The following is a 27,901-nucleotide window of genomic DNA, read 5'->3' as shown; positions in this document are numbered from 1 at the left end:
CAGAAACATCAACCCTAAACTTAATTCTCAGGAGCAGAGACATTTGGGCTGTGTCTACACTGGCAAGTTTTTCCGGAAAATCAGCCGCTTTTCCGGAAAAACTTGCCAGCTGTCTACACTGGCTGCTTGAATTTCCGGAAAATCATCAGTGCTTATCTGGAAAAATTATGCTGCTCCCGTTCGGGCAAAAGTTTTTTTCCGGAAAACTGTTCCAGAAAAGGGCCACTGTAGACAGCACAGTAGTGTTTTCCTCAAAAAAGCCCCGATCGTGAAAATGACGATCGGGGCTTTTTTTGCAGAAAAGCGCATCTACATTGGCCACGGACGCTTTTCCGCAAAAAGTGCTTTTCCGGAAAAGCGTCCTGCCAATCTGGACATGCTTTTCCGAAAATGCTTTTAACGGAAAACCTTTCTGTTAAAAGCATTTCCGGAAAATCATGCCAGTGGAGACGTAGCCTTGGGGTTTAGTGGTTCATTTCGGTGTTGACGGTGGACATTTTGCCTGTATCGTTGAATGTTCATGGTCTATGCGCCTACTACGATCATGACAGGCACCGTATGCCCATTGAAACCTAATGGGTAGGGCACCTCACCAACCAGTCTCAGGGGTTGGGCCTCACCATGTTGGGGAAATAGGCCATAGCTTTGCCCAGCTTGTCAATCTTGAAGAGCGCAGGGAGGTCGATGATGTCTTTGTCTGTCAGCCCCAGCTCCTTCTTGAGGATGTCTCGGTTCCAGTCGATGCAGCGCTGGACAGGACGGTAAACACAGGGTTAACGTGTCGTGGGATAGTCTAGCTGTACTTGGTCCTGCCTCAGCACAGAGGGATGGACTAGGTCAGTGGTACGAGTACAAAACTGAAATTTGGAGAAAACTGAATTTTTGTTTGAAGCTTTACAGCGCTTTATTATTTTTGTACTTTTTACACCCAAAAATCTCATCGCCCGTCCAGCTACAATTAAGTTGTTTAAACAAACATGTTGCAGTGGTAGAAAAAATTGTGCGTGTCTGAAAACTTTAGGTACTGGGGGTGCTTATAATTTTTTTTAAAGGGGGTACTTTATAAAAAAAAAAGTTGAGAAACACTGGACTAGGTGACCACTCGAGATCCCTGCTAGCTCTGTAATTCTGATAACCAGGTAATCCTGGCTCCTCCTGAAATCTGCTTGCTTCCCTCGCATGAGTAAGTTGCAGTTGCATTAGCAATGCAAACAATGAGGCTAATGTGAAAACGTTCAGGCAGCTGGCACACAGGATCACCAGACTTATCTTCATCCTCGACTCCGAAGCAGGGAGGGAGGCCCCTGAGAGAGCCTGGAAACGTATTGTCCAGGTCCCTCTTGGAGAGAGATGGGCAACCAGGAAGGTGGGCGGTCACATGAGTGGTCCTCCTTCACGTCACTGGGCCGCAGCAGCTCATGGCCCACTGGGGTTCCACCCCATGATTTCCTCTTTCCCCATCTCTACCACGCGCCTCTCGTGCACCAGGGCACTGGAGCCCTGCACTGTTCCGCTCCTCCCCTTACCTCCCAGTACTTCTGGGTTCGGTTCCCATTGCTCACCTTGCCTCCCGGAGTTGGAACGCTGCAAACAGCTGATTTGTGGTCCAGCTCTGGGAGAGGGAGGAGTGGGGGTGGAGCAAAAATCAAGCGATTTGCGGCTCCTCCAAAAGTATTGGGAGGGAGGTGGGAGGAGCAGGAAGTGCGGGGCTCCGGTGTGCTGGTGTGCAAGAGGTGCGGGGGGGAGGGGAGCAGCCAGAGGGTCCACGGGCTGCAGGTGAATCCCAAGGCTATGTCTAGACTGCAAGCCTCTTTCGAAAGAGAGCGTCTAGACTGCACGTGGAACTTTCGAAAAAGCAAGCCGCTTTTTCAAAAGAAAGCACCCAGTGAGTCTGGATGCTCTCTTTCTAAAAAGCCTGTTTGCTTTCAAGAATGCCTTTTTTCGAAAGAGCACTTTCAAAAAAAGGCGTTCTTTCTCGTGGAATTAGATTTACCGCCGTCGAAAGAAAAGCCGCATTCTTTCGATTTAATTTTGAAAGAATGCAGCTGCAGTCTAGACGCAGGTGAAATTTTTTCAAAAAAACCCCTGAGTCTGGACACAACCCTAGTGGACTGCATGTGGTTGCTCATCACTGCCCTTAGAGACCTGAAGATTTACTGATTCTACTCCCTTGTCCCACTGTTGATTCCTGGCATTTGAGGCCAGAAGGGATAATTATATCAGAGCAGAGCCCCGAGAATGAGTAAAGGATCGGAAAAGATGCCTTGTAGTGGTAGACTGAAAGGAGCTCGATTAATTTAGCTTGACAAAGAGAAGGTTAAGGCGTGACATGAGCTATGTGGGTACTTAAATGGGCAACAAATATTTAAGAACGGGTTCTTTAATTAGCGGAAAAAGATATAACCTGATCCACTGGCTGGGAATTGAAGCTAGACAGCTCAGACAGGAGCTAAGGTTTACATTTTTAATGGCAAGAACAAGTTTTCCAGGGTCATGATCGATCCTGTGTCACTCACAATTTTCAAAGCAAGATTGGATGTTCTTCTAAGCCAGGGGTCTCCAACCTTCTAAAGTACAAGATCACTTTTTGAACGTAAGTGCAATCCAGATTCTACCTCAAACCCAGACACCCTAATCCGCCTCCTTCATGCCTCTTCTCTGAGGCCCTGCTCACTCAGTCCTCTCTCCCCCTTTCTCTCTCCTTTTCCCTAGGGAGGGACAGAGGGTTGGGACACAGGCTCTGGTCTTGGGTTAAGGCAGGAGTTCTCAAACTTTGTGATACCACAACCCCCCTCTAAGTTGCTGCAACCCCCCTCTAAGATGCACACGACTCCCTGGAGGGTCGGGACCCACAGTTTGAGAAACACGGAATTAAGGGATTTGGAGTGATAGCAGGGCTCTGAGCTGAGCTTGGAGCAGGGAGTTGGGGTACAGGAGGAGGTTCAGGGTATAGGCTCTGTAAAGGAGTTTGGGTAAGGTTGCTAGATGGTTTAACAAAAAATACCCCCCCCCCCCAAAAAAAACACAGGGAAAAAATTCTGTTGAGGAAAAGAAAAAAGGGGGAGACCAAAGCTGTCGAGCAAAACCGAAACAATTATTCTTATTTTTTTAAAAGGAGGAGGCTCTTTAAGATGGCTGCCATCTTGGGCGCCATTTTTAAAACCCCACAGCTCTGACCCGGTATGCACAGGGAAGCAGAAGCGGCTTCATGAGCCGCACTTTTGGGTTGGCCACAGCTGATATTTAGGGAGGCATCATGTGGCCAGCTTCCGGGTCTCTGCTGGTCATGTGGGCCAGAGCTCCCACCCCAGCCCAACGCTCCCCTACTGTGGTGCCCAACAAGTGCCCCCTTCCGCCCCCCCTTTGCTATGCCTCTGCCGCGCTCCTCACTCCCCTGCCCCTGCCAGACACGGCAGGGGAAAATTGTCCCCAGCGGGCTTCCATCCTCGGGAAACAGGAAATACTGGACATTTCACGTATCCGGTATTTCTTGTTTTTTTTTTTTTTTTTACCAGACAGAGCCCGCAAATACCGGACTGTCCAGGTGAATATTGGACACCTGGCAACCCTAGGTTTGGGTCCAGGGGGCTCAGGGCTGAGGCAGGGCCTTGGGGTGCAGGAGGGCGTTCATGACTAGGGCAGGGGTTTGGAGCTGGCTCCAGCTGACACTGCTGGAGGCTCCTGGGTGGTGGTGCAGTGGGCTAAGACAGACTCACCCCTGCCCTGGCCCTGCATCACTCCCAAAAGAAGCCAGAAAACTTCCTCCAAGCTCCATTGTGCCCCCCCCCCATTCTGTGGAGACAGAATACAGGGAGGGAGGGGGCACCCTGTCATCAGTGCTCCCTCCTCTCCCTCCCCCGGCCTGCACAGCAAGCAGGAGGCTCGCGGGGAGGGGCAGTTGCAAGGCAAAGGGCAGGAGATGTGCAGCAGTGGGGGGAAGGGGCAGCTGAAGAGCCAGCCCTTGACAGCCTCTTGGCCAAACCTGTCAGGATCACCTGTCAGAGGCTCCAAGATCGACCAGTAGATCCCGATCGACTGGTTGGTGACCACTGCTCTAAAACATCTGCTCTAGGAAATACATTGGGGAAGCTCTTTGACCTGTGTATATACAGGGGGTCAGACTAGTGGTCCTAATGGTCCATGCTTTTGAATCAATCACTCATCCATTCTGATCTCCTGTCTTTTGTAGAACATTCCGTTTCACCTGGCGTGGGAACCGCCCTCCAGAGTCCATACAATAGGAAGGGTTCCGTCCCTCAGTGCTCTCATTAGGGCAGTGTTTCCCAATTGTATTTGGCCTCTGAACCCTTTTAAACTCAAAAGAATTTTGCAGACCCCCTAATAACAGTGGGTATGTCTACACTACCCTGCTAGTTCGAACTAGGGTGGTAATGTAGGCATACCGCACTTGCAAATGAAGCCCGGGATTTGAATTTCCCGGGCTTCATTTGCATAAGCCGGCCGGCGCCATTTTTAAATGCCGGCTTGTTCGAACCCCACGTGGCTACACGCGGCACGGGCTAGATAGTTCGAACTAGCAAGCCATTCCGAACTATCTGTACACCTCGTTCGAACTAGGGTGGTAGTGTAGACATACCCAGTCTTATCTATGGAGCTGAAAAAGTAGACCACAAATAAATAAGGATAATAATAAAACAAGGTCATGACATAAGTATTATTGTTATGTATTGTGGCTACGTAGATTAATGGATCATAATCAATTTATATTTGTCACGGTTACATTTTTAAATACAAGAAATCACACAACTATACTGAAGTAACTCCCATACAAGCAACTGGTTTGATAGCTGAAACGTCGACTTTGTCCGACGCGGCGCTAGTCTATTTGTATTCAGTCACCCACGGGATCCACGCTGCCTGAGAGTGAGGACGGGGATTGACGGTTGGATATCACAGGCGATCGCATCACTGACCGGCTGTGCGCACAGCGCTAAGTAGTGACATCATCGTCCCCCCTCTCTGACTAAGCCGGCCTTACACAGGGACACGTATCGTGGCAAACACACATGAAAATGGTTTTCAATAAAATTCATAAATGCTTAAATATTCATTTTTTTTTAAAAATCATAAAATGTTGTTGTAATAGAATTTTCTCATGGAACCCTTAGTTCCACGGAATACCATTTGGGAAACACTGACCTAGGGAATGAAAACGCTGCCTTCGCAAAAACGTATTTGCTCACCGGGACAACACCACCTCCCTTTTTTCCCCTTGCCCTCAGCAGCAGCTCTGTGCTGTTTGGGGTGCACTGGCCTACACATGCCACACCCCATGCTCAGCCCTGGGTAGCTATTTACCTGTACGTACTGGTTCTCCTGCACCATGACCTCATTGGACAGGACCTTGTTAATGGTGACCCGTTTTGTGTCCGTCCCAGAATAACCTACCCAGAGAAACAAAATCACCCATCAGATGAATGAAATGGCAGCCAAAGTAAGCAGCCTGTGATAGAATGTCCAGTTCTAGGTTCCAGGAGCCTTGATCAAGGTATTTAAAATTATGAAAAGAATGAGTCAAACCAAGCCCTTGGATCAGAAGACCCTGAACTCGGAATCTGCATCAGGTCCATGAATAATTGTAAAAGACACAAGGCCTGATCCTGAAGTCAACAGAACAACTCCGCTGCAATTTCCACAGTCACCCAGGAGCCAGCCTTTCCGCTGCCGAGCAGCTCAGGAGATTGGGAGAGTCCAGTTCTGTCACCCTCCTACTCTGTTCCCAAGTCACCAAGGGTTCGTCTACTTGGGAAGTGAGAGGGGAGTCAGATAGGGTGTGACTTTAATGTGCATTAGCTGCTCTAGATTACCTCCTTGCGTGGATGCACTTTGTGCTAAGCGTGTCTTTGTGCAGGTTAACGTAACACACTTCCAAAGTGCTCACATGGGAGTTAGTGCCGGCTGGCTGCTCTAGCCTTTCTCCCCAAGTAGATAATCCACAAGGCCAAAGTTCCCAAATATGGCCTGTGATTTTGGGTGCCCGGCTGGTGATGCTCTGCATCTGATTTGCAAGGGTGCTGAGCGCCCAAGGTTCCTGCAAACTTCAGTGGGGGCCCAACTCAACGACTGAAAAATCACATGAGCAGGGCTGTGTCCTGTGGGAGAAAAATCAAATAACTCCAATTGTGTCTAAGGGGGGACTGTGCAGGAAATCAAAACTCTCTAAGGGTGTGTCTAGACTACATGCCTCTGTCGTCAGAGGCATGTAGATTAGACACATAGGCAAAGGCAAATGAAGCCGCGATTTAAATGATCGCGGCTTCATTTAAATTTACATGGCTGCCGCGCTGAGCCGACAAACAGCTGATCAGCTGTTTGTCCGCTCAGCGCGCTAGTCTGGACGCTCCCCTGCCGACATCAAAGCCCTTTGTCGGCAGCCCCGGTAAACCTCATCCCACGAGGAATAACGGAGCTGCCAACAAAGGGCTTTGATGTCGGCAGGGGAGCGTCCAGACTAGCGCGCTGAGCGGACAAACAGCTGATCAGCTGTTTGTCGGCTCAGCGCGGCAGCCATGTAAATTTAAATGAAGCCGCAATCATTTAAATCGCGGCTTCATTTGCCTTTGCCTATGTGTCTAATCTACATGCCTCTGACGACAGAGGCATGTAGTCTAGACACACCCTAAAAGAAAACTGCTGTAAGGGTTGAAAGTTTTTCAGGCCTCTTTCCCTGTAACAGAGAGAAATCATCTTAACTCTAATCAAGATCCTTACAATGCCTCCTATCTCAAGTTCATGGAGACTCCTAGTCTGTCACAAATTGCCATGTAAAACTCTTATCTTTGTCACAGTTTGCCTTGTAGACTCCTCACTCAAGTTCTCATGTGCCTTTGTTCTGTAAAACTTACTTCTAGCACTTCTAGAAACCTCTCAGAGTACTTCTGCTGAGACTTTGATATGTTAAAGAAAACAATCAACAACTAAACTGTCTGAGCATACTGTATAAAGGATCCCTGAACCTGTCTCAGGGCTGCTGCTGCTCTCACTCTGGTAGCTGTCAGCCTGCATGCATGCATAATAAAGTTTTCCTTCTAGATTTCTCTCCTGCCTCACTGCTTTGACCTCCAGCCTCGGACCCTTCTGGGGGCTCTGTACCCCAGGGGAGTGAGATTTCCCCAACAGTCCTCAAGCCTGAGGTATGGAAAAGCTGTGCTCCTCCTCTGAACGTTGCCCTTCATCTCTCTGGGCCTCGTGTGGCTAACGATATTTCTCTCCGTCACATGGGTGTTGTGGGGATGAAGCTGTCAGTTACTATGGTAGTGGGAATCCGATCAGTACCTACGCCTCCATCAGAGATGGGCGGAAGAGCGTAAGGGGTGCCCTTGCCCCTGGCGTGAGGGTGTATTTCATCCCACTCATAACTAGAAGGTGCCCAAGCCAAGTACTCAGGCCAAACTGCCAGTGCTGCTTTTTGTGCTATGAGCCAGCGAATGCCTTTATTGCTCATGGACACTTTATTATTCAACAGCTGCACCATCTTGGTAATCTCCCTCATTTTAAACCAGAGATTAAGTCCCTGGCAGAGCCAACACAAAATAAATCAAGGCGCTTTGGGCCCAATAAGGGAGAAAAGCTGCTGGAGTAAAAAAATCTGCAATTTGCAAAATCTGGACCAAGTTTCCAGGACGGTATTAGCAGGTCTGAGGTCCTCCATGTGATGCAGCAAGCCAGAGACTTACTAGCATTTCATCCAGGGGAAAATTCATCACTAGGCTGAGGGTCAACTCAGAGCAGAGGCATCGCTCAAGGCTCAGGCAACATCTCAAAATAGGGCTTGCGTGGGACATTTGCAAATTGCACCCTCAGCAGGAGGTCATCTTGTGGGATTGGCTGTCGCGAGGATTAGAGACAGGCAAATCCAGGAATCTGGATAATTTATGATCATTAACAACCATCATGGTTGCTGACAATAAAAATACATCAGCTTCGTTCTTCCAGTGTAAGACAATCACTGCTGGGCTTAGGGAAGAATTTCTGTCCTCCTCCTCTTCGGAGATCACTGATCAGTTAGCCAGGTGCATTGTGGGCTTTTCCCACTGATGCATCCTGAAGGCAGGATATCTGATTTGATGGAGAAAATGGCCTCCCCCAATGTGTCAAACCCTATCTTCTCTTTGGTAACCCCCACTCCCTCTCCTCCCTCAGCACTTTAGATGGCCCTTTTGGAGACATAATCAATTCCCCCCATCTGGGGTACTTTGGATATATATCAGACTCAAATACAAGTAAATTCCATGCACCAGATCAACATTTTGCAAATCCCCTTCTCTGTAAACGAGCTCTAATCCCTTCTTTGGCTTGTCCAGAAGTGCAATGAAAATAAATACATTAAATAAGATGCATCTGCAGGGGAAAAATACATTGGAACGCTTCAGACAGAAAGTCCAGTGCTAAGTAATTATTTCAGGGACAGAAAGGCATATCTGCTGACACAATGTTTCAATTCTGGGAGTCTGGGGGAGTGCCATGTTATATGGCTCCACAACTTGCACTGAGGGACGGTGCCTTTAGCCACATTTTACAGCTGGGGAAACTGAGGCACTAAGCAGCTAACTGACTGGGCCACACAATGAAACAGTAGAATGGCAGGGAATGGAACTCAGGTCTCTCAACACTAGCTTTGCTCTCCCCACTAGGCCATATTGCCTTCCATTACTGATGGCCTCTTTTTGCCAGGAAGCAGATATGTAGTAATGTACCTTTGAACATGGTGGCTTCTCCATGGCCCTCCTTCTGCTTGTCTCGGAAGAGCTTGTAGCAGGCCGATGTACTGGCCATGAGCATTCGGAATTGCTGGGAGAAAGGCGAGGAGTAAGGGAGTCAAAGAGAGAAAAGCATTAAATGATAATCAGGAGCAGCCATAATAATTTAACAACTCAGCAGCAAAAACACTTTGGGTCCATTACACCAAACACAAACTTCTTCTGGTCAATGACTGCTACTAGGAGCAAAGGAAACTAAAGCCAGGTCCTAAACTAGACCGGGAAGGTTGGTTTAAGGTACACAACTCCAGCTATATAAATAACCTTAAGTTGAGCATGGTGCCATCTTCACAGTGGGCAAATGCTCCCGTCGACGTCCCTTACTCCTTGCGACTGTGAAGAGTACCAGCCAACTGGGAGTGCCCTCAGTGTTTGATTTAGCAGGTCTTTACTAGACCTGCTAAATCAAATGCCAGAAGATCAATCTCTGGCGTGGCAAGTGGAGACGTCACCTAACAGGAAGAGCCCAGGTTACTCTAACACCCTATACTGTCCTCTCCCTTGGGCTCTCCCTATAGTACCACATCAAGATTTGGAAACTCACAACTAGCTGGTGCAGTTTCTTGGATCCTCCCAAGCTATGAAGCACCTGGAGCCTTTCAGCGAACCTTATACACGTGCTTCCATGTCCGTGCAATCGCTCACACCAGTTACAAAGCTTGCGAGAGTAATATGTAAAGACCAGCTGTGCTGGATCTTCTTACAGCCACCGTGCTGCTTCCGTCAAAACACGTACTGAGCCTGCGCAAGAAGGTTTTGCCTAGCAGCAGTGGCAAAGAGGACTGAATTGTCCATTATAATGGCTACAGCCAGGGAAGTTCGGTTAACGTGCTCCACTGGTGCCCACACATGTCACATGCAGAATCATTTCATACTTTTCCAGATTCAAGTATTTCTGGTCATTTATTTTTGGTCTGATTTGTTTGGGGGTAGGTCAAAGATCTAAGTTCATCTTATGACCCTGTTGTCCCAGTGTTCTCTTCCTGGAGTGAGGTCTCCTTGTGAGCAACCTGAAAGGTGCTGACCAGCTACCACACCAGCTCAAACCAGCTTGTCCACACGAAATGCTGCATTAACCCTATGCCCCTTTAAACTTCCTGAGCGCTGTTTTCTGTCTCCCGCATTTTAGACCTCTCTCGTTCATTCAGAAACGAGTAGGCTTTGCGTCTGATATGACTAGGCTATTGAAGAACCTCACAGACAGAACAAAAGCAGGGAGGATCAAGGGAACTTCGCGGACAAAGGCCTCGTCTATACGACAAAGTTGTGCCAGCACAGTTCTGTCGGCTTGGACTGGGGGGGGAGGGGAAATCACACCTCCTAGCCGATCTATATGCCGGCAACACCCCAGGGGAGTTGTGACTATGCCGAGAGGAGAGTGCTACTGTTGGCAAAGCTAATGTCATCTGGGGATAGGGTTGCCAGATGGTTTCACAAAAAATACCGAACCCCCCCACAAAAAAAATGCCAGGAAAAAATTCTGCTGACAAAAAAAAAAGCTGCAGGAAATGCTGTTGAGCACAAAAAAAAAAAAAAAAAAAAAAAAAAAAAAAAGTGGACCAGGGCCAAAATGCAGTTGTTTTAGATGCCATTTTAGATGTCCAGTATTTTCTGAATTTTTTTAACGGATGGAAGGTGCAAATAGCAGGCTGTCCAGTTCAATACCTGGCAACCCTATCTGGGGACTTGATGTAGCTATGCTGACAGAACTCTTACTGATGGCTTACAGTGCCTCTCTCCGACAGCCTACCAGTATGAACATAGGCTCTGTAATGCAGGCATGGCCTTAGACCAGTGTTTCTTAAACTGTGTTCCGTGGCACACCGGTGTGCCGCGAGGCAGTTGGAGGTGTGCCGCAGAGAACAACAGAGTTCAAAATGGCCACTCTTAAAGGAACAGGCGACTTTTTTTCCCCTTCAATAACTTCCCCCCTGACACTCCTTTTTTTTTTCCTCAATAACTTTTCCCCAGCCTCTTTTTTTGCTCAACAGAAAGTCCCTGGTGTTGCTCATAAAAAAAAAAATATTGTCTGGTGTTCCTCTGTCTTAAAACATTTAAGAAACACTGCCTTAGACATTCAACTCTATCTGAACTCCTGTAGGTGCTTTCGAAAATACCATCCCATGCCACTAGGTCCATCGGCTGTGTTCTCCCCTAGACTCTTTTACATTTCAGTTTTATTTTTCAAAGGCAGGGAAAATATTATGTCCAAAGAGCTTGGTCATTCCCATCAAAAACTCAGCAGGGCCTGGAAGCCTGTTCCTTTCACCTGTAAAACTGACACCTGGGCAAGTCACCTTTTTGTCAGGGAGGGGCACGAAGGTCACAAATTCATCCACGTGGCCCACGGTCAGCCAATCAGAGTAGAGCTCCACAGGCGACTGGACTTGCTGAGCATAGAGGAAGTCTCTCACCACCTTGGTCATCCTCCTCCCAGCCGATCTAGTGGTTAATTGGCCAAAGGAGAAAACCAGAACATCTATTTCAGAGCTGAGACCCAGAGAGGATGACGATGAATTGAAGAAAAGATTGTTGCACCCTGTGACGGGGCTAGCCTGCCCCGCACTGAACAGGGGGGCGGAGAGCCCGTCTATTGGGTAGAATGTGCCCCTCCCCCACAGCCCTGCTGGGCATGCTCGCAGTGCAGCCCCAGTATAAAAGGCTGCTGGGATGCTCAGTTGGGGCTGACCTCCGGGGAGGAAGGAGCTCCGGCCCGAACCCCAGAGCCACAGCCGGACCTGCTGCTAGAACCAGAACCGTTGGGCCCGCCGCCGTTGCTGCTACCGTCTCCGGGTCGAGCACGCCCGCAACGCCGACTCCGGGGGCCACCCGCCCCGCTGCGGTGGACAACCCTTTCGCTGCTGCTCCAGACACGGGACTTGCCAACATTGCTGCCGCCGCCACCGCCACCGGCCCAGCTTCGCCAGGTGGAGTCTCCGTTGGCCACAGGGCTGGGGTAGGAAGCAACCCAGGGCAAGGGGCAGGGACCCCCCCAGTGGGCTCGGCGCATTTCAGGGAGAACTCCCCGCCGAGCCGGTGGTGGGAACCACCCACCACTAATAGGGCCCTGGGTTGGGGTCCGGTGGACAGGGAGGGCCCGGACCCCCCTACCTGATCCCCTCAGGGTGCAGACTAGGCCTCAGGGCCGGCGATTGTGCTGGACTAGGCCTCAGGTTCTAAAGACACCCATAAATATGTTCACGAGGATGAAATACACTTGGTGCAGAAAGACAGTCCTAGCCCAGGTCTCACCTAACACATCCATCCCCAAGGCGATGCTGATAAAATGTCATGGCAAACTTTTGGTAATTAATTACTGCCCTAGCCAACACAACTTAGAGAAGTCAGCCTGTGACCTTTCTAAACTGTGGTCACTCATAACTGATGACTACAGAGGAGTCCAAACATGGCTGATCTTTGGAGGGGATTGGGAGAGACGATTTGAACCCAAATTGCGAATTGGATTTTGCAACTACCCCTTCGCAGAGTTATAGATAACAAGGACCAGACTGGACCATTGTGATCATCAGCGTGAGCTGTGTAGAACAGGTTGTAGGACTTCTCTGAATGAATGTGTGTTTGAACGAGAGCAGATTTTTAAGCCAAACTTCCGTTCTTGGTTTAAAACATGCCAATGATGGAAAGTTACAACGGGCCAAACCAGTCCCCCAGATCTGTTGTTGAAGTGCCACCAACCACAGTTCACTCTGCAAGACAGATCTAGGACGGCTAGGCCAGACTCCGTTTGTTTACAGACACCCACACGCTCTATACCTGAAGGCAGGTGGAGCAGAGAACTCTATTGGGGTATTCTTATGGCCCCAATTGCTGTGAAACACCCCGGCTTCCTAACTTTCTCTTACGTGGGGAAGCTGCTTCCAATGAGGATCCTCCCCAGGGGATACGCCTTCCCGTTGACAGTCACCGGAGGGCTGACTTCCAGGTTGCCGAAGGAGTCGAGACTGGTGACGACCTCGAACAGAGGCTCCCTGGTCACGTAGCCAAAATCTGGGCCCTGGAACACAGGAGTCAGCACAAGTGTTTCTAGTGAATTCTCTTTGCCCCAAACTCACGTGGTCTTTCCCGGACGTACCCGTTGCTCCCAAAGATCCTGAGCTCAGCCGAGAGGGGTACAATTCGCTTACCAAGATTGCTGTGTAATTCGAGCAGTGGGCATAGGTTGGGTTCATTCCATACTAGGGGTGAAGGGTGGAGCAGCACCTTAGACTTGCTCCGTCTTTGGCATCTGACACACACAATGCCCCCAGGCTGTAAGGGGAGTCGGTGTGATTGTGTCTGACAGTGCATGGATACATGAGGAGGTGCAGGAGGAGGGAGTGACGGGGCAAGGACAGGACCCGTTTTCTCCCCATGTGATGACATCACGATTCTCTGCACAAGTCACCAGCTCTGTCTAGGCATGGAAGGAAGAGCATCCTGCCCACAGTCTTAGAGCGGGGACAGGGCCGGCTTGAGCCATTCCTGCGCCCCGGGCAGCGGGCGCGTGATGCATTCGCGGCTCTGCCCCCGGGTGCAGGGAGGATGCGCAGTCCTGCCCCCCGGCGTGCTGTGCACCTTACAGCTGCAACCGGGTGTGCAGCGCCCCTTACAGCTGCCATCAGGTGCCCCCCCATAGGTTCGCGCCCCAGGCAGCTGCCCGGCTAGCGCCCCCTTAATCCAGCTCTGGCAGTTGCCTCAGCAGTATATCTTCCCTGGGGGTTGCCGGGGGGCAATCAGGCTAAGTCTTCAGAGACCTTTGCTCCAGTGTGTCCCCTGTCAGTGCACCCTGACTTTCTGCAAGTGTTGGTGATTCTCTTAGAGGACTAGATAGAACATCATAGCAGAGGAAGCAAAATACGCTGGGGCAAAACGCTCAGCAATTCTTCTGCATTTCTCTTTTTTGGAGTCAAAATTCCAGGCATTTGGCATGTGGTGGTGTGCCACCTGACTGGCTCTCCATCTCACACAGGTGAGCGTGATTTCCTTTCCTGACTACTCATATCAACTGTAGCTCGCAGAAAAATGAAGTCTCAGAGGGATACTTGTGTTAGTCTGTATCGGCAAAACCAAGGAAGAGTTCTGAAGACTTAGCCAGATTTCCAGCTGGCAGATGCATCTGACAAAGTGGTTTTTACCCACGAAAGCTGATTCCTAAATAAATCTGTTAGTCTCTAAGGATGCATCTAGACAGCACCCTTCTGTAGGAATAAGCTATGCAATTTGCACTACGCAAATTGCACAGCTTATTCCAAGTCTAGGTCAAAAGTGCTTATTTTGAAATTTGGCGCTGTCTTCAAAGTAAGGCACTATTCCGACAAATCCCTTAACCATTGTGGAACGAGGTTTGCAAAGACTCCGGAACAGCATGCCTGCTATTTCAGGAAATAGTGGGCGTGTTTAAAGACGCGGTGTTGCTATTTTGGGATACTTCTGGTATCCTGAAATAGCGCCGCAGTCTAGACGTACCCTAAAGTGCCACAGGACTCCTCATTGTCTTTGCAGAAAAATGAAGGGATGCACTAAAAGTGGTTCCCAAACTTTTTGGCTTCACGCCCCCTTTTGGATTTTTGAGAAACCCTCACACTCCTCCCCCCAAATAGCAGCAAAACTTGTTGAGAAAAAAAAAGGAACTGACCAGGGCCAAAAAACAATAATAGCAGCAAAACTTGGGGGTGGGGTGGGGGGGGGGGAGAGGAGAGGGGCTGGGTCACCTAGAGCCCCCCCCTGGAATTTCTTCATGCCTCCCTAGGGGGGCACGCCCCCCAGTTTGGGAACCCATGCACCAAACCCAATTAGAATCTCCTCTTCCCCGTTCCCAAAGGTTTCACCCAGGCTGTTTGATGGCGTTTTGATGTTTGCAGGCTCACATATCCCCGCCACCCACAATGCAAATGCCGGAAGATCACTTTCTGAATAACAAGCCCTTTGCAGGCCAAATGAGTAGGCAGGAGGGTAAAGTGGGCAGCTGGAAAGGTTTCCAATAAAATGTCTGACATGCAGGAAGAAAAAGCTTTCCTGCTCAAGTCAACACTGTTCTAAATTCCAGAGGGTCAGAATGCTAAGAGCAAATGAATTCTTTGCGCGAGAGCCAAACACGCAGTTCAAAAGGGACTTCTGTCATGACACTGGAGGGAGGATGAAAACCTGGGAACCCACCGCTCTTGATAATAGCTCCCAACTTTCCGTGGCACAATGTGCTCCTGAAGGATGAAATTCTCCCTGACGGGATATAAGTTTTGGGGCGATGCTCTGCCAGGGAGCGAATTTCACACTCTCAGCATTGCCCACAGTAATTCACTGAGCTTTTGGGTCAAAGGCACCAGGGAAACACTTCAGCATTGAAAAGGAAAATAAAGGCTAATGGTGTGGCCAAGCCATTCCCCGCAGCTCCAGGGGTACGGTAAGAATGTGCAGTTAAGTGGCTTGCAAAGGACAACACCAGAAGCCATCAATACGGACCCGCACAGCTTTCGCACATTTGAGTTGGTGCCAATGTGATGTGCGAGAAACAATCTGATTTATGGTTTAAGTTCCAGCTAGGGTAAAGCTGCCCATGGAAGAGGCTCCTCTGGCATACAGAAGTTACATTTTGCCTTGCCAATGCACTGCACTGCAGTGTTGCACAATTGACAAGCAGCTCTGGTAACATGGGAAGCCATGCCACAGTGGAACTTCACTGACGTCTGCTGAATTGTGCCGGGGATAAATTTGGTCCATATAGTTTAGTGCAACAAGCTCCCTAAGATTTTCCATGACCTTGTGTAACTGCCACTGGGCAGATTTGAACCTGGGACCGCTGGAGCTTTGTATATAGAAGCCTCTCTCAGCCTAGGCTATAGAGATCTCTTGTACTCAGCTGTTGCTGAAAGTGGTCTTAGTGTCACTGCACTGGTCAGTGAACCACACTAGGGCTACGTCTACTCTGCAGAGTTTTTGTGCAAAACTGGCCATTTTTGTGCAAAAATTCACGGTACGTCCACACTACACGCGAGTTCTTGCACAAGAAAAAGTACAATAGATCGTCAGAGGACAGGGCTTTTTGTGCAAAAGTTACAAGGAATAAGCCTTTTTGTGTAAGAGCTCTTGTGCAAAAAGGCATGTGTGGATGGACAACAGGAGTTTCTTGCATAAGAAACCCCTATCGGAAAAAGCACAGGTGCTCTAATAGCCATTCTGTGAATGGCCATCAGAGCTTTCTTGTGCAAGAGCATCCATGGCAGCATGGACACTCTCTTGTGCAAAAGCATCCATGGCAGCGTGGACACTCTCTTGTGCAAAAGCACATGGCAGTGTGAATGCGCTCTTGCACAAGAACTTTTTGAGGAAGATCTCTTCTGCAAAAAGTTCTTGTGCAGGAAGCCTATAGTGTAGACGTAGCCTTGGTGTGTGGATTACACTTGCATCTTGTGTAGTCATTTACACCCGTGCAAATGGGTACCAACTGCTGCCGGGGACAGAATTCTACACTCACATTCATTGCAATGACCAGCCTTGGATAGCATCCTCACCAGCCATGTGGAAAATTAAGTCCATCGGTGCTGTCAAGGATCTGTGACCTAGGCTGAAGTTGACACAGTGGTATCATTTAAATATTTAAAGAGACTGGCAGCACAGCTGCCCTGTCAGAAAACAGGCCAGTTCAACCTGGAGTGTGAGCGCCCAGATGCTTAGAACATCAGCCCTGTGCTATTTATCAGCAGGGTACCGTGCTCTTGCTAAGGGTCGCTCTTCTCACACAGGCCGGTCAATAGAGCTTAACAAAGCTATGCATATTGTAACTACATCTTTCTGGGCAACTCTCTTGCCAGGGCTACCCATACTTAGTAATATAGCACTGCCCTTTATTTGCCACGAGAAGGCTTTTTCATGTTGCTAGCCAAGATCCATGAGAATAGCCACTTGCCTTTGTATGCAGCTTCCAGCCACCCTTTATGGTCATTTATGCCCCCACACGACATAGACAGTGGTACAATGAGCGGTCAGTGATGCCAGCTGTTACCACTTCTTGTCACTGACCCAATCATCTGTCCAGCAAGTTTTGACCTACCCAGGCTCCTGTGGTCATCCCTGAACTGGTTTCAAATGGTAATAGCTTAGCCAGGTGGTCGATCCACTAGTTGATCTTTGACAACTAAACTGCAAAACTAAGCTGACGTCCACAAGCTAATGCAGCGTAGACATCTGAATGAGCCACACAGCTGCAGCCCAGCCCAGTGAAAGACTGGCAAACTTGGAGTCAGAAAGGTAGGAGCAAATGTGAGCCAGAGACAGAAAAAAAACCAGACAGCTTATGTGGGTCTTCCCGCCAGCAGAGGCAAGACCCTGAAATATGAGGTTCTTCTGAGACCCCCGCAGAGATGTAATCAAATCCGCCTAACCAGGCTATCAGAAGATTTCTTCCAGGAGAAACGTTGAGGGCTGAGACAGGAGACCGGAAGCTCTACAGGGAGTGACGAGGTTACATCTTTGTTTGACCTCAGGAAGGATCTGAAAATCCTTCAACCAAGATGAAGATGGGACTCTCCCATTTGCTTCAGGACAACAAAAGACATTTGAAGAAGCAAAGAAAGCCACTTGGAGGAGGTCAAATAGCCTCCATTCTTCTCAGTGGATCTGGCGGCTGACAGATATTGTTACTGTTGGGTTTCCTCACCGGTAAATACTCTGAACCAATACTTGAATTAACACAGATTTCTCCATGCTAATTCTCTTTAGGGGTAGCAAAATATGGTCTGCAGGTGGATCCAGCCCGCCAAACCACCAGATCTGTTCCGCCGCCATCCCGTGGTTCACTTTGGTCAGGCTTCCTGTTTGCTGTGCCCCTGCACACCATTCAAAGTGTCTGGCTCTGGGGGCTATGTGCTCTCTGTGCACCCTTGGGGGCGGGGCTTTGCATGCTGCTTTCACCCCCAGCATGGTCTTGCAGCTCCCATTGGCTGGAAACTGGCCAATAGAAATTACCTGGGCTGTGCTTGCCGTGCAGAAAGTGCACAGAGAGCTCCCCCTGGGGGGGTGTGGCATGGCACACACAAATGCACATGGCCCCTGCAGCTGGCTGCTTTGAGCGGCATGCAGGGGTGCAGCAAGCATAGAGACTGCTGGAGGATATGCACTTGGCATAACGTATTCTCTGTCGTTAGGGGCGGGAATATGATTCAATAAACACACCACAACAAAAACAAATTAAAAACGCCTAATTAGAGACTGGAGGTTCGGTGTTATTAACAAACTGTGTGGTCTTAACTGCTAAGAATTTCCCATTTCTCATTCCCGCTCAGCTTGCGATGTGGTTTTGGGCACGTCTTGGAGGGTGTGTCTAGACTTCAGGGCTTTTTCAAAAAAAGTGGCCTTTTTTCGAAAAAACTTCCCCTGCGTCTAGACTGCTGCTGCGTTCTTTCGAAAGTAAATCGAAAGAATGTGGCAGTTTTTTGACCATTGGAAAACCTCGTTTTACAAGAAAGAATGCCTTTTTTCAAAAGTGCTCTTTCAAAAAAAGGCACTATGTAATGCAAACTGTGCTTTTTCGAAAGAGAGTATCCAGACTGCCTGGGTGCTTTCTTTCGAAAAAGCGGCTTGCTTTTTTAAAGTACTGGTTGTAGTCTAGATGCTCTTTTTTGAAAGGGGCTTTTTCGAAAGTATCTTTCACAAAAGCCTCTTTCAAAAGAGCGGCGAGGAGTCCTGTGGCACTTTATAGACTAACCAAAGTGTTGGAGCATAAGCTTTCGTGGGCAAAGACCCACTTCTTCAGATGCATGTAGTGGAAATTTCCAGGGACAGTTATAAATATGCAGGCCAGAATCAGGCTGGAGATGACGAGGTGGATCCAATCAGGGCCCACTTCTAGTAGCTGATCTGGAGGTGTGAATTCCAAGAGAGCAGAAGCTGCTTTTGTAGTTAGCGAGCCATTCACAGTCTTTGTTTAATCCAGAGTTATTTGTTTAATCTTTCGAAAGAGGCTTGCAGTCTCGACGGAGCCGGAGTTACTTTTTTCCTAGTGTTCCCATTTGTAATCCAGGGATTATGCCGGCCTCCCTCAAAAGGGCAAAGAGAGAACTTGTCAAGTGCTACGGTCAATGCAAAGCATGAGTTTCAAGTTCCTTCCTTTATTTGCATGAATGGAAGGATCCAATTCAGAGGCAAATTAATTAGAACAAGGGCAAAGTGTGTAGATAGGCCCACGTCCTAAACCAAAGGGCGTTTCACACTATGGCCCAGTATACCTTAAAATAACACTCTATACCCCCATATTCACCACTTGGCTATGATGGTGATATATTTGGTACAAAGTATGCCTTGTGAGGTACCAATAGGAAAGTTACAATCTGCTGAGCATCATTATCCTACTAAAACGTGTGCATCATTCTCAGAGATGAAGCTATGCCATCTTGCTATTTGTTTATACTGTGAGCCTAGGGAATGGTCACAGACCCGGCCCTCAGCCGTACCAAAGGTGGGTGAACAAAAGCCTTACACGCCCAGCCTCATGTACACAAAGATGCGAGCCAAAGATTTGCCATTCCTCTGAGCGACACTCCAAATCTCACATGCAGCACAGACTGAGTGACCCAGCCAGGGGCTACTGCTGACAGGAAGAAGGAGAGTTTAAATAAGAGCCAACGACATCACCGCATCACCTCTCCTCCCCCACGTGCAGTGACGGCAGTAAGATTGTTTGGAGGACAAAGGCACATTTGAAGAGGCAGGGTGGGGCGGTTCTGAGTGGAAAAGCTTCCCAGCTAGCCCAGTGAACTGCAGGCTTTTGGGCCAGAGAGCAGGGCGGGTACTTAGAGCTAGCGAGGGATGGAGGCACAGTGAGGCTGGACCCCCAGGCATGCCGCAGGCACCTCAATATCTTCGAGGATCTGAGTCTCAGTGACTAGCTCCACCGATGGACACTCACAAGTTGCTTTCTGTTTGGAAGCCTCTGTCCGAAAGAGCGGGCAAGGACATGCTGGACAGTGCTGCTTATAAAGGGACACGCTCTTGGAGAGATGCCTCCGGGATCTCTTTCTCTCTCTCTCTCCTTTTCTGGAACAGCCCCTGGCTTGTTTACACCACGCCGAGGAGACACGCTTGGCAAAAAGGGATCCCTTCACGTGCCCGGGAGGCACCATTTCTGAGGGCTCGTTGAAATGATTTATATGAGACTGCGGACGTGTCGGTTTAACACGTTACCCCTCCTGATGTTCTGGGCATAACCAGCGCTAGAGGCACGAGAAGGGAGCCTGTTTTTACAGCATGTGGAAGAGGAAACTCTCCCTTTCTCGCCCTTCCACAGATGTCCAGAGAGTATTATTCGGACTCTCTTTACCGGAAGGTTCCAGAAGTGCTGGAACAATTAGTATAATGGGAATGCTGGAGCCATTTAATCAAACTCTGTGTATAACCCATTGCACCTTTAATTCCAGCACCTCTGGAAGGGCCTGAAATCCTTCTGCCAGCATTTTCTGAGCGGGGGGGGGGGGGGGGGGGGCAGGCTCCGGCTTTATTTTTGCTTAAGCAGTTCAGTTACTAAAGCATCATCTGATACTCAGACTGAGGTTCACTAGCCACAAGTGGCTCTTTCATGTGTCTCCTGCTGCTCTTTGCAGCACATGCTATTAAACACTGGGGCTACATCTACACTGGCATGATTTTCTGAAAATGCTTTTAACGGAAAAGTTTTCCGTTAAAAGCATTTTCAGAAAAGCGCATCTAGATTGGCAGGATGCTTTTCCGCAAAAGCACTTTTTGTGGAAAAGCATCCGTGGCCAATCTAGACGCGGTTTTCTGCAAAAAAGCCCCGATTGCCATTTTCGCGATCGGGGCTTTTTTGCGGAAAACAGTCCTGTGCTGTTTACACTGGCCCTCTTGCACAAATGATTTGCGCAAAAGTGCTTTTGCCCAAACGGGAGCAGCATAGTATTTCCACAAGAACACTGACAATCTTACATGAGATCGTCAGTGTTCTTGCGGAAATTCACGTGGCCAGTGTAGACAGCTGGCAAGTTTTTCCACAAAATCACATGATTTTGCAGAAAAACTTGCCAGTCTAGACACAGCCTGGGTGCGGTCATTATTAACCAATCTGTTATTAGAGCTGCTCTGCTCTGTGACTATTATAAACTAAGCATTTCCCCTGCCAGGCTGTTAAAGTAGGAATAGCGCTCTAGTAAATGAAACACAGAATTCATACTACTGGCGCTCTTTTGGGGATCGACAATGGCTAAGGCTACGTTTTATCACAGAGCTCGCGGAAGTCACAGGTTCTGTGACTTCCAAAGGCCTCCATGATTTCAGTCCCCAGTGGCTGGAAGCTGCAGGGTCCTGTCATCTCTCGCAGTGACTGGGACCTGCCTCAGGTAGTGGGCCCAAGCGTGGAGCTGGGGTTACCCCACAGCTCCCGGCAGATAGCGGGCAGCAGGAGGCCTGCGCTGCTCTCTGGGCAGTGAGCACCTGACTCTGCCAGACCCTTATTTGCAACCTCAGCTAGACATGCCTTTATGAGGGGGAGTTGCAGAAGGTCACTGAAGACACCAGGAATGGCTTGACAGAGGTTCATGGATCAGGAGGTCTCTCCTGGGATCTACCAAAGCGAGCTGCAATGAGGAGAGGCTTTGCTGAAATCTCAGCTGTGCTAGTCAAACTTCCAGAAATTAAACTGGCTTGAAATCCCATTTGTGGTTTATCCCAGTAACCCGAAAACTGCAGAGGTGCCCATTCAGCATTCTAGCACTGATCGAATCTGACCCTGGGGATGCTGGCTTCCAAAGAGGCCCCTGGCATATCATAGAATACTAGGACTGGAAGGGACCTCGAGAGGTCATCGAGTCCAGTCCCCTGCCCTCATGGCAGGACCAAATACTGACTAGACCATCCCTGCTAGACATTTATCTAACCTACTCTTAAATATCTCCAGAGATGGGGATTCCACAACCTCCCTGGGCAATTTATTCCAGTGTTCGACCACCCTGACAGTTAGGAACTTTTTCCTAATGTCCAACCTAAACCTCCCTTGCTGCAGTTTAAGCCCATTGCTTCTCGTTCTATCCTCAGAGGCCAAGATGAACAAGTTTTCTCCCTCCTCCTTATGACACCCATTTAGATACCTGAAAACGGCTCTCAGTCCCCCCTCATGATATGGCTCTGGAATGCTGGCAGTTACCACACATGGCGTGGTATAGGATTGCGGGTGAAAATCTGATTCTAAAGTCTGAATGGGAGAGAAAAAGATATGACGCCTGCTCTGGATGAGCCTGCTTGGAAAAATCACCCCGGGCGGGTCACGGTCACTATTCTCAGTCATCTGCATAGCCATTTGGTTCCCGACAGGTCTGATCAAAGGAGTCAACAGCTGATTTTGGCAGGGGAAGGAGGTGTCTTTTCAGCAAACAAAAGGCAAGACTAATAAGGGCATTTGCGTTCCGCCGCTGTCCTGGTTTTTCCCCCCGAAGTGATACAAAATTTGCAGCCCCTCACTCTGGTGTGAATCTCAGCTGCGGGTGAAAAGGGTGCAAGAGAATCAGGGGCCAATACAATGGATTAAGGCGGCCCCGTCTGCAGCAGAACCAGCACAGAACTGCTTTGGGGGGGAGGGGCGTGGTCAGGATTGGGGGCTGCCTGTGCTGGGGCACATGACCCACCACCAGGTAGCTCATTCAGTCCTTCCTTCCCTGCCAAAAGGGAGCACGTTGGTGCTACAGTGCCTCCCCCAAAGCCTTAGATTGGGGGAGCTCAACTCTTGCTCTGTGACTCTGGGCCGAGGGGAAGGGAGAGCGATCCTCCCTCACTCCTATGACATTGCTCAAGGCCTTGCCTTGTTAGCAAGGGAAGGGTCTGGGTCTGTAAGACCCACTAACCCTCTTCGTTTTTAAGGAACAGTGGGGAGGGATGCTGCCCATAAGGCTCCATTCTCCAAGGCCTCCTCGTTTCTCTTCCCCACGGATGTTTCATCCTCCCTGCACTGGGAGCCTTCAAGCCCTAGCAGCTCCAGCACAGTTCTTCTCCAAGAGGCTAATTCCCTCTCGTCTCTCTGTCGTGGGGTGGGTCCCTGCGTGCTTATGGCAAGACACGCGCCTCGCTGGGGAGGGGGAAGGAAGCATGTGGAGCTAAACTGTGCCAGCTGGAAAATGAGATTGGAGCTCAAAGGGGATTCGGTGAGGCTTCAAAGCACAAGAGTGGAATCGAATACGTTAGCTGCTCCAAAGGCTGAAATTGCTTCTCTAATAACTAAGGAAAGAATTTAGCAAGGGGGGCAGAGAGAAGTAGTTGCCCGGCTTATTTGTAAAGAAGACGATCAATGTGCTATTCCCAGCCTGCATGGTGACTGCAGGACTGCTTGTACTCATTTGAGGCACGGTGAACGATATATTTCAATGCATTTCAAAGTGATTAACCTTCTCCGAGTGGATGCACAGCTTGTGTTCGTTCTCTCTTCTCTGGTTACCAGCTGTACCGAGGAATAAAGGAGAGATGGGCCTGCTGCGGCTGGCTTGGGGTCCAAACCGTCCCCCAAGTATTTCAGATCTATGGCTTTGACCTGGGCATCTTCTGTAGCTTGCAGAGGAATCCAGCCCCTGATCAAGAATTAAGGGCTGCTGAAATCTCCCTGCTTATCCCTATGCTGTAGTATTGCTAGATGCTGACAAGCAAGGGCTCCATCTCGGGAGGGTGCGGGGACAGCAGCCGTGCATGCCGGGCCCACTGCTTGCTTTTCTTCCCATTGCCCTGACTGGTAGGAAGCGAGGGGAAAGGACACAGCTTGTGTATATGCCTCTCATTCCTGGCTGGCAAGGGGAGGGGTCAGGGAAGTAATTCCCGAAATCTGTGTTCTTTTCCCGTTATATCGTCTGGCGTGCCACAGTTTAGAAAGAAATCACTGGAACCCCAGAGAGCTGGAGCAGTTGCAAGTGTCCATTTATTTCATAACACAGAACTCGCTAGAACCAGCCCAAACCGGCTGGGCTGACCCCTAGTGACCTAACTCAGTTACTAGGACAACAAGATCTATATCGACAACCACCCAATACACAACACCCCTCGCTCCCTGGGTGTCAGGGGAACGGGAAGAAAAAATGCAGCATCCCAGTTCGCACGGCTGCTGCGCTCCTCCCCCCGCCCTCCCAAAACGGTGCCCTTGCCGACAAGGATTTTGCCAGCCCTCAGCAGGAGCTGTCTGTTGCAATCTCTGGGTGGATCTGTCGGGAGGATGGTGGGTTAGAGGGTTCATAAATGCTCAGGAGAGGTCCTAGCTCTTTGGGCCATAGACAGATACTGAGGGTATGTCTAGACTGCATCCCTCTGTCAGCAGAGGGATGCAGATTAGGCAGGTCGACATTGCAAATGAAGCGGGGATTTAAATATCCTGTGCCTAATTTGCATAAAAATGGCCGTTTTTGCCGACTCAGCACTTTGTCGGCAAAAAGCGGCAGTCTAGAGGGGGATCTGTAAACCTCCTGGCAGGGGGCATAAGGGATCTGTTGAAAAAGGCTTTCTTTCTCCACGGATCCCCCTCTAGACTACCAAAGTGCTGAATCAGCCAAAACGGTGGCCATTTTTATGCAAATTAGGCACCGGATATTTAAATCCCCGCTTCATTTGCAATGTCAACCTGCCTAATCTGCATCTCTCTGCTGACAGAGGGATGCAGTCTAGACATATCCAGAAAAGCAGGGCGGGAGGGGCCCTGGTCGCTGTCTGCAGCTAATGTCAAATTGCATCTCAGTTTTTATGAGAGACCCAGAACGCCTATCTGAATAAAAATGCATCTCTCAGCCAGACGCCTTGACATAGCTAGGCTGGGAGCCAGCAAGCGAACGTTTAGCCGGTTAACAGATTAACCGGGATTTGACATCCCTCAGTACTCCACCAGATGGTGGGGGACATCACAAAGTGCTTTCCCGGAGCCCAATCCTGCTTCAGGATCCATGGGCCCAAACTCCTGAACTTCCTGGGATTCTGGACAAGGCCGATGCTAGCCATCACTCAAGTAAATTCCTGTAGTTTCCAAAGTGAGCATGTCTGTAGAGCAGGACTCAGGGTTTACCTCCTATTCTTTTGTCACCCTCGATCACCACAAGCCTTTCCTTCAGCCAGGAGACAATGCAGGGGAGAGCCAATGTGAGCGCAAAACAGAGAGGCTGCTCTTACCAGAATCTCTTTGATGGGAAAGTCCTTCAGACCCCCATCTCTGGGAGAGTCCAGAACCACAGGGAAGCATTTGTGAGGAGCCTGTATGTAGCCAAACTCGATTTCATCCTGTCCAAGTGAGAGAAACCAGCTGTTACACACAGGAGCACTACCCCCTGGGTAGGACACACTCGGCCAGGGTGGCCACCTTTTCAGAAGCAAAAGCAGGACACCTACAAGAGCCCTGCCTCGTGCTCATCCTCGTCCCCTGAGGCCCTACCCTCTGGCCAGGCCAGAAGGTGGAGCAGGGCTGTGTTAAGAGTTGCCCAGGCACCGAACAACCACCGAACCCAAAGATGCTCCTGCCCCAGGGAGCGTTCTAGGATCGTCTCCGCTTTGGGTGGGGCACTCTGGGCACGGGGCAGCGCTGCTGAGGGTCTGGGACAAATGCTGCCCTGGAGTCGCTCATTTTTGGGACTGTCCCGCCCCATCTGGGATGGGTTGTCACCCAGGACTCCGCACTGAGGTCCAGATCCTCATGGGAAATTAGGCGACGCTGATTCCAGTAGGAATTGGGCAGCTAGTTGCCATGGATAAGCTGGGCCTGGGAGCCTTTCGTCCAAGTCCCCGTTGGCTACCAGCAGCTCCATTTCACAGATGGGAAGAGGGGCGCAGAGACGGGGAAGAGAGACACCTTCACAAGCGCCCTCTCATGTGAGGGCCTCCTCGTGTGGAGACAACTTGTGTCCGATTTTTGGGGGCGGAGCATCCCGGCTCCAGCCGGGAGTTTTGTGCTTGTCTCCCTCCCCACTTAATCCAGGCCTGCAGCACCCCCAATAGATCTGCCCCACCCCTCTGTTAGGCTTCAGATCCCCCCTCCGCTATCCCCAGAGTGCCCCGCCCAAAGCGGAGATGATCCCAGAACGCTCCTTGGGGCAGGGGCCATCTTTGGGCTCGGTGGTTGTACAGCACCTAGCACAACGGGGCCCTGTCCATGCGGGGGATTCCTAGAGGTGAATAGCGACCATCATGCAGTTCTGTAGTTTGTACAACTCGGTCCCTGGTGAGCTGGCCCTTTAAGGGATTTGGGCTCAGCTGTGTCCGTGCCAGGTTTTGCCCATCTCGCTAGCTGATGAGCACGAGTTTAGGGGATCATATGACCAGGATGGCCTGTGGCCAGGGCTGCCGAAAGTGGGGAGCAAAGGGGTAAATTGCCCAAGGGCCCGGGCCACTTAAAAGAGCCCCGAGCTCCTGTGTGCTGCCGCAATAGCGCGGACGGGCCTGGCAGCTCCCTGCCCCTTTTAAATCGCAAGAGAGGTGGCGGTAGGTGCTTGCCACTTGCATCCTCCAGCCGCTGCCTGTGGTCCAGCTCCACGCCCATGTGGTGACCCCATGGCAGGCCAGCGGCAGCGCTGGGCCCTCTGGGCCATCGATGGGGGGGAAAAGGGGCATCTGCCCTGGAGCCTTTAAATCACCATCGGAATCCCAGGCAGCCCTGCAAGGGTGGCTGGGGAAAACTAGCCCCCAGCCCCGTCCCTGCTGCCTGAAGTTCCGCCCCTTCCAGGGGCCTGGAGCTTCCCTGTTCACCTGCCCAGGGGCCTGGCAACTCCCTTTTAGGAAGGGAGCGAGGCCAGGGAGATGAGAACTCTCTGGAGCTGCCAGTGAGTGCCTGGCAGAGAGACCTGCAAGGAGCAGGAGGGGAGGAGCCTCAACGAGGAGAGCGGCAAAGGACTGTGAGTCCGGTCAGAGGTCAACAAGGAAGGGGAAACTGAGGCAGGATCTGACGCCAGACTGAGCAAGCCCTGCCATGGAGACTAAGCCAAACCAGCCTCATTTAAACAACCTCTCCTGGCTGGCAAGTTTTAACTCTGGAATTGTTTCATGTACAAAAGGAAAAGCCTCTGTTTTGGTGACCTATGCCCCTGCCAAAATCTTAATTGCTAAATAGGGTGCCTCCTCATGCCCCCAGCCTGTTCCTCTGGGTGGCCCTCCCTGCACCCCGGCATCACCTCAGCCACCTCACCTGCATCCAGCGGTCTCCACGGTTCATGTACCCAAAGCAGACCTTCAGGTCGCAGCTTGCTTTGCTCACTAAACTCTTCACCTCCTTCAGGAACAGATAATTATCCTTCACACTGTGAAAACAAAGGGAAGGGGAAGACATTGGAAGAGGAGGTGTGTGTGTGTGGGGGGGGGAGGCGGGGAGCAAACTCACAGAAGGGGAGGAAAATTACATCCCTTTCCTCAGGCCCTTGAAAGTGAATTGTCCCTGGCGGTTCCGACCTCTTTCCTAGCTAGGGCGTGGACGCGGGGGTTAAATCCTGTCAGCGGTAAGGCTGTAGAGAGGACGTGTACGGTTCTGATCACAGCTCCGAGGCCAGGCTGCTAACACATCAGGCTGTGCTGTTGGCAGCATATGGCCACTCCGGATTCTGATGGGAAGTTTTAGATTTTGGGCTGGGAACTCTGATGTACTGAATGATCTAAAGGACTAGAAAAGATGCCTTATAGCACTGACTGTCCACCAGCGGTACACCCCCCCCCCCCAGGAATCTGCAAAGTTCTCCCAGGGCTACATCAATTCATCTAAACACTCGCTGGCTGTGTCTACACTGGCATGAATTTCCGGAAATGCTTAAAACGGAATACTATTCCGTTTTCAGTTTTTCCGGAAAAGGAGCATCTACATTGGCAGGCTGCTTTTCCGGAAAAGCCCTTTTTCCGGAAAAGCATCTGTGGCCAATGTAGACGCGCTTTTCCAGAAAAGAGCCCCAATCGCCATTTTTGCGATCGGGGCTTTTTTCCGGAAAAGACTACTGGGCTGTCTACACTGGCCCTTTTCCGGAACAGTGTTCCGGAATAAGGACTTATGCCCAAGCGGGTGCAGAATAGTTTTTCTGGAATAGTGGCTGATTTTGTACAGTAGAGCGTCGTTGCTTTTCCGGAAATTCAAGGGCCAGTGTAGACAGCTCGCAGCTTATTCCGGAAAAGCGGCTGATTTTCCGGAATAAGTG

General features: G+C 50.1%; 1 protein-coding gene across 1 annotated transcript in view; it reads right to left on the bottom strand.

The window, feature by feature from the left end:
- The window catches only part of LOC102445544 (protein-arginine deiminase type-2), a 78,579-nt gene that overhangs the window by 3,203 nt on the left and 47,475 nt on the right, over nucleotides 1–27,901 (bottom strand). Inside the window, exons 9-15 of the mRNA XM_075906208.2 lie at nucleotides 26,911–27,022; nucleotides 24,909–25,016; nucleotides 12,644–12,795; nucleotides 11,078–11,222; nucleotides 8,718–8,811; nucleotides 5,320–5,405; nucleotides 621–749 (exon numbers count right to left, since the gene is read on the bottom strand). Coding sequence (XP_075762323.2) covers nucleotides 621–749; nucleotides 5,320–5,405; nucleotides 8,718–8,811; nucleotides 11,078–11,222; nucleotides 12,644–12,795; nucleotides 24,909–25,016; nucleotides 26,911–27,022 — 826 coding nt within the window. The remainder of the gene's footprint in view (nucleotides 1–620; nucleotides 750–5,319; nucleotides 5,406–8,717; nucleotides 8,812–11,077; nucleotides 11,223–12,643; nucleotides 12,796–24,908; nucleotides 25,017–26,910; nucleotides 27,023–27,901) is intronic.

The sequence above is a fragment of the Pelodiscus sinensis genome, chromosome 24 (assembly GCF_052426305.1).
Source record: "Pelodiscus sinensis isolate ZL-2025 chromosome 24, ASM5242630v1, whole genome shotgun sequence".
In the NCBI taxonomy this organism is placed as follows: Eukaryota; Metazoa; Chordata; order Testudines; family Trionychidae; genus Pelodiscus; species Pelodiscus sinensis.
Note: the sequence above shows the minus strand (reverse complement) of the source record. Positions and strands in the feature narration are given on the sequence as shown.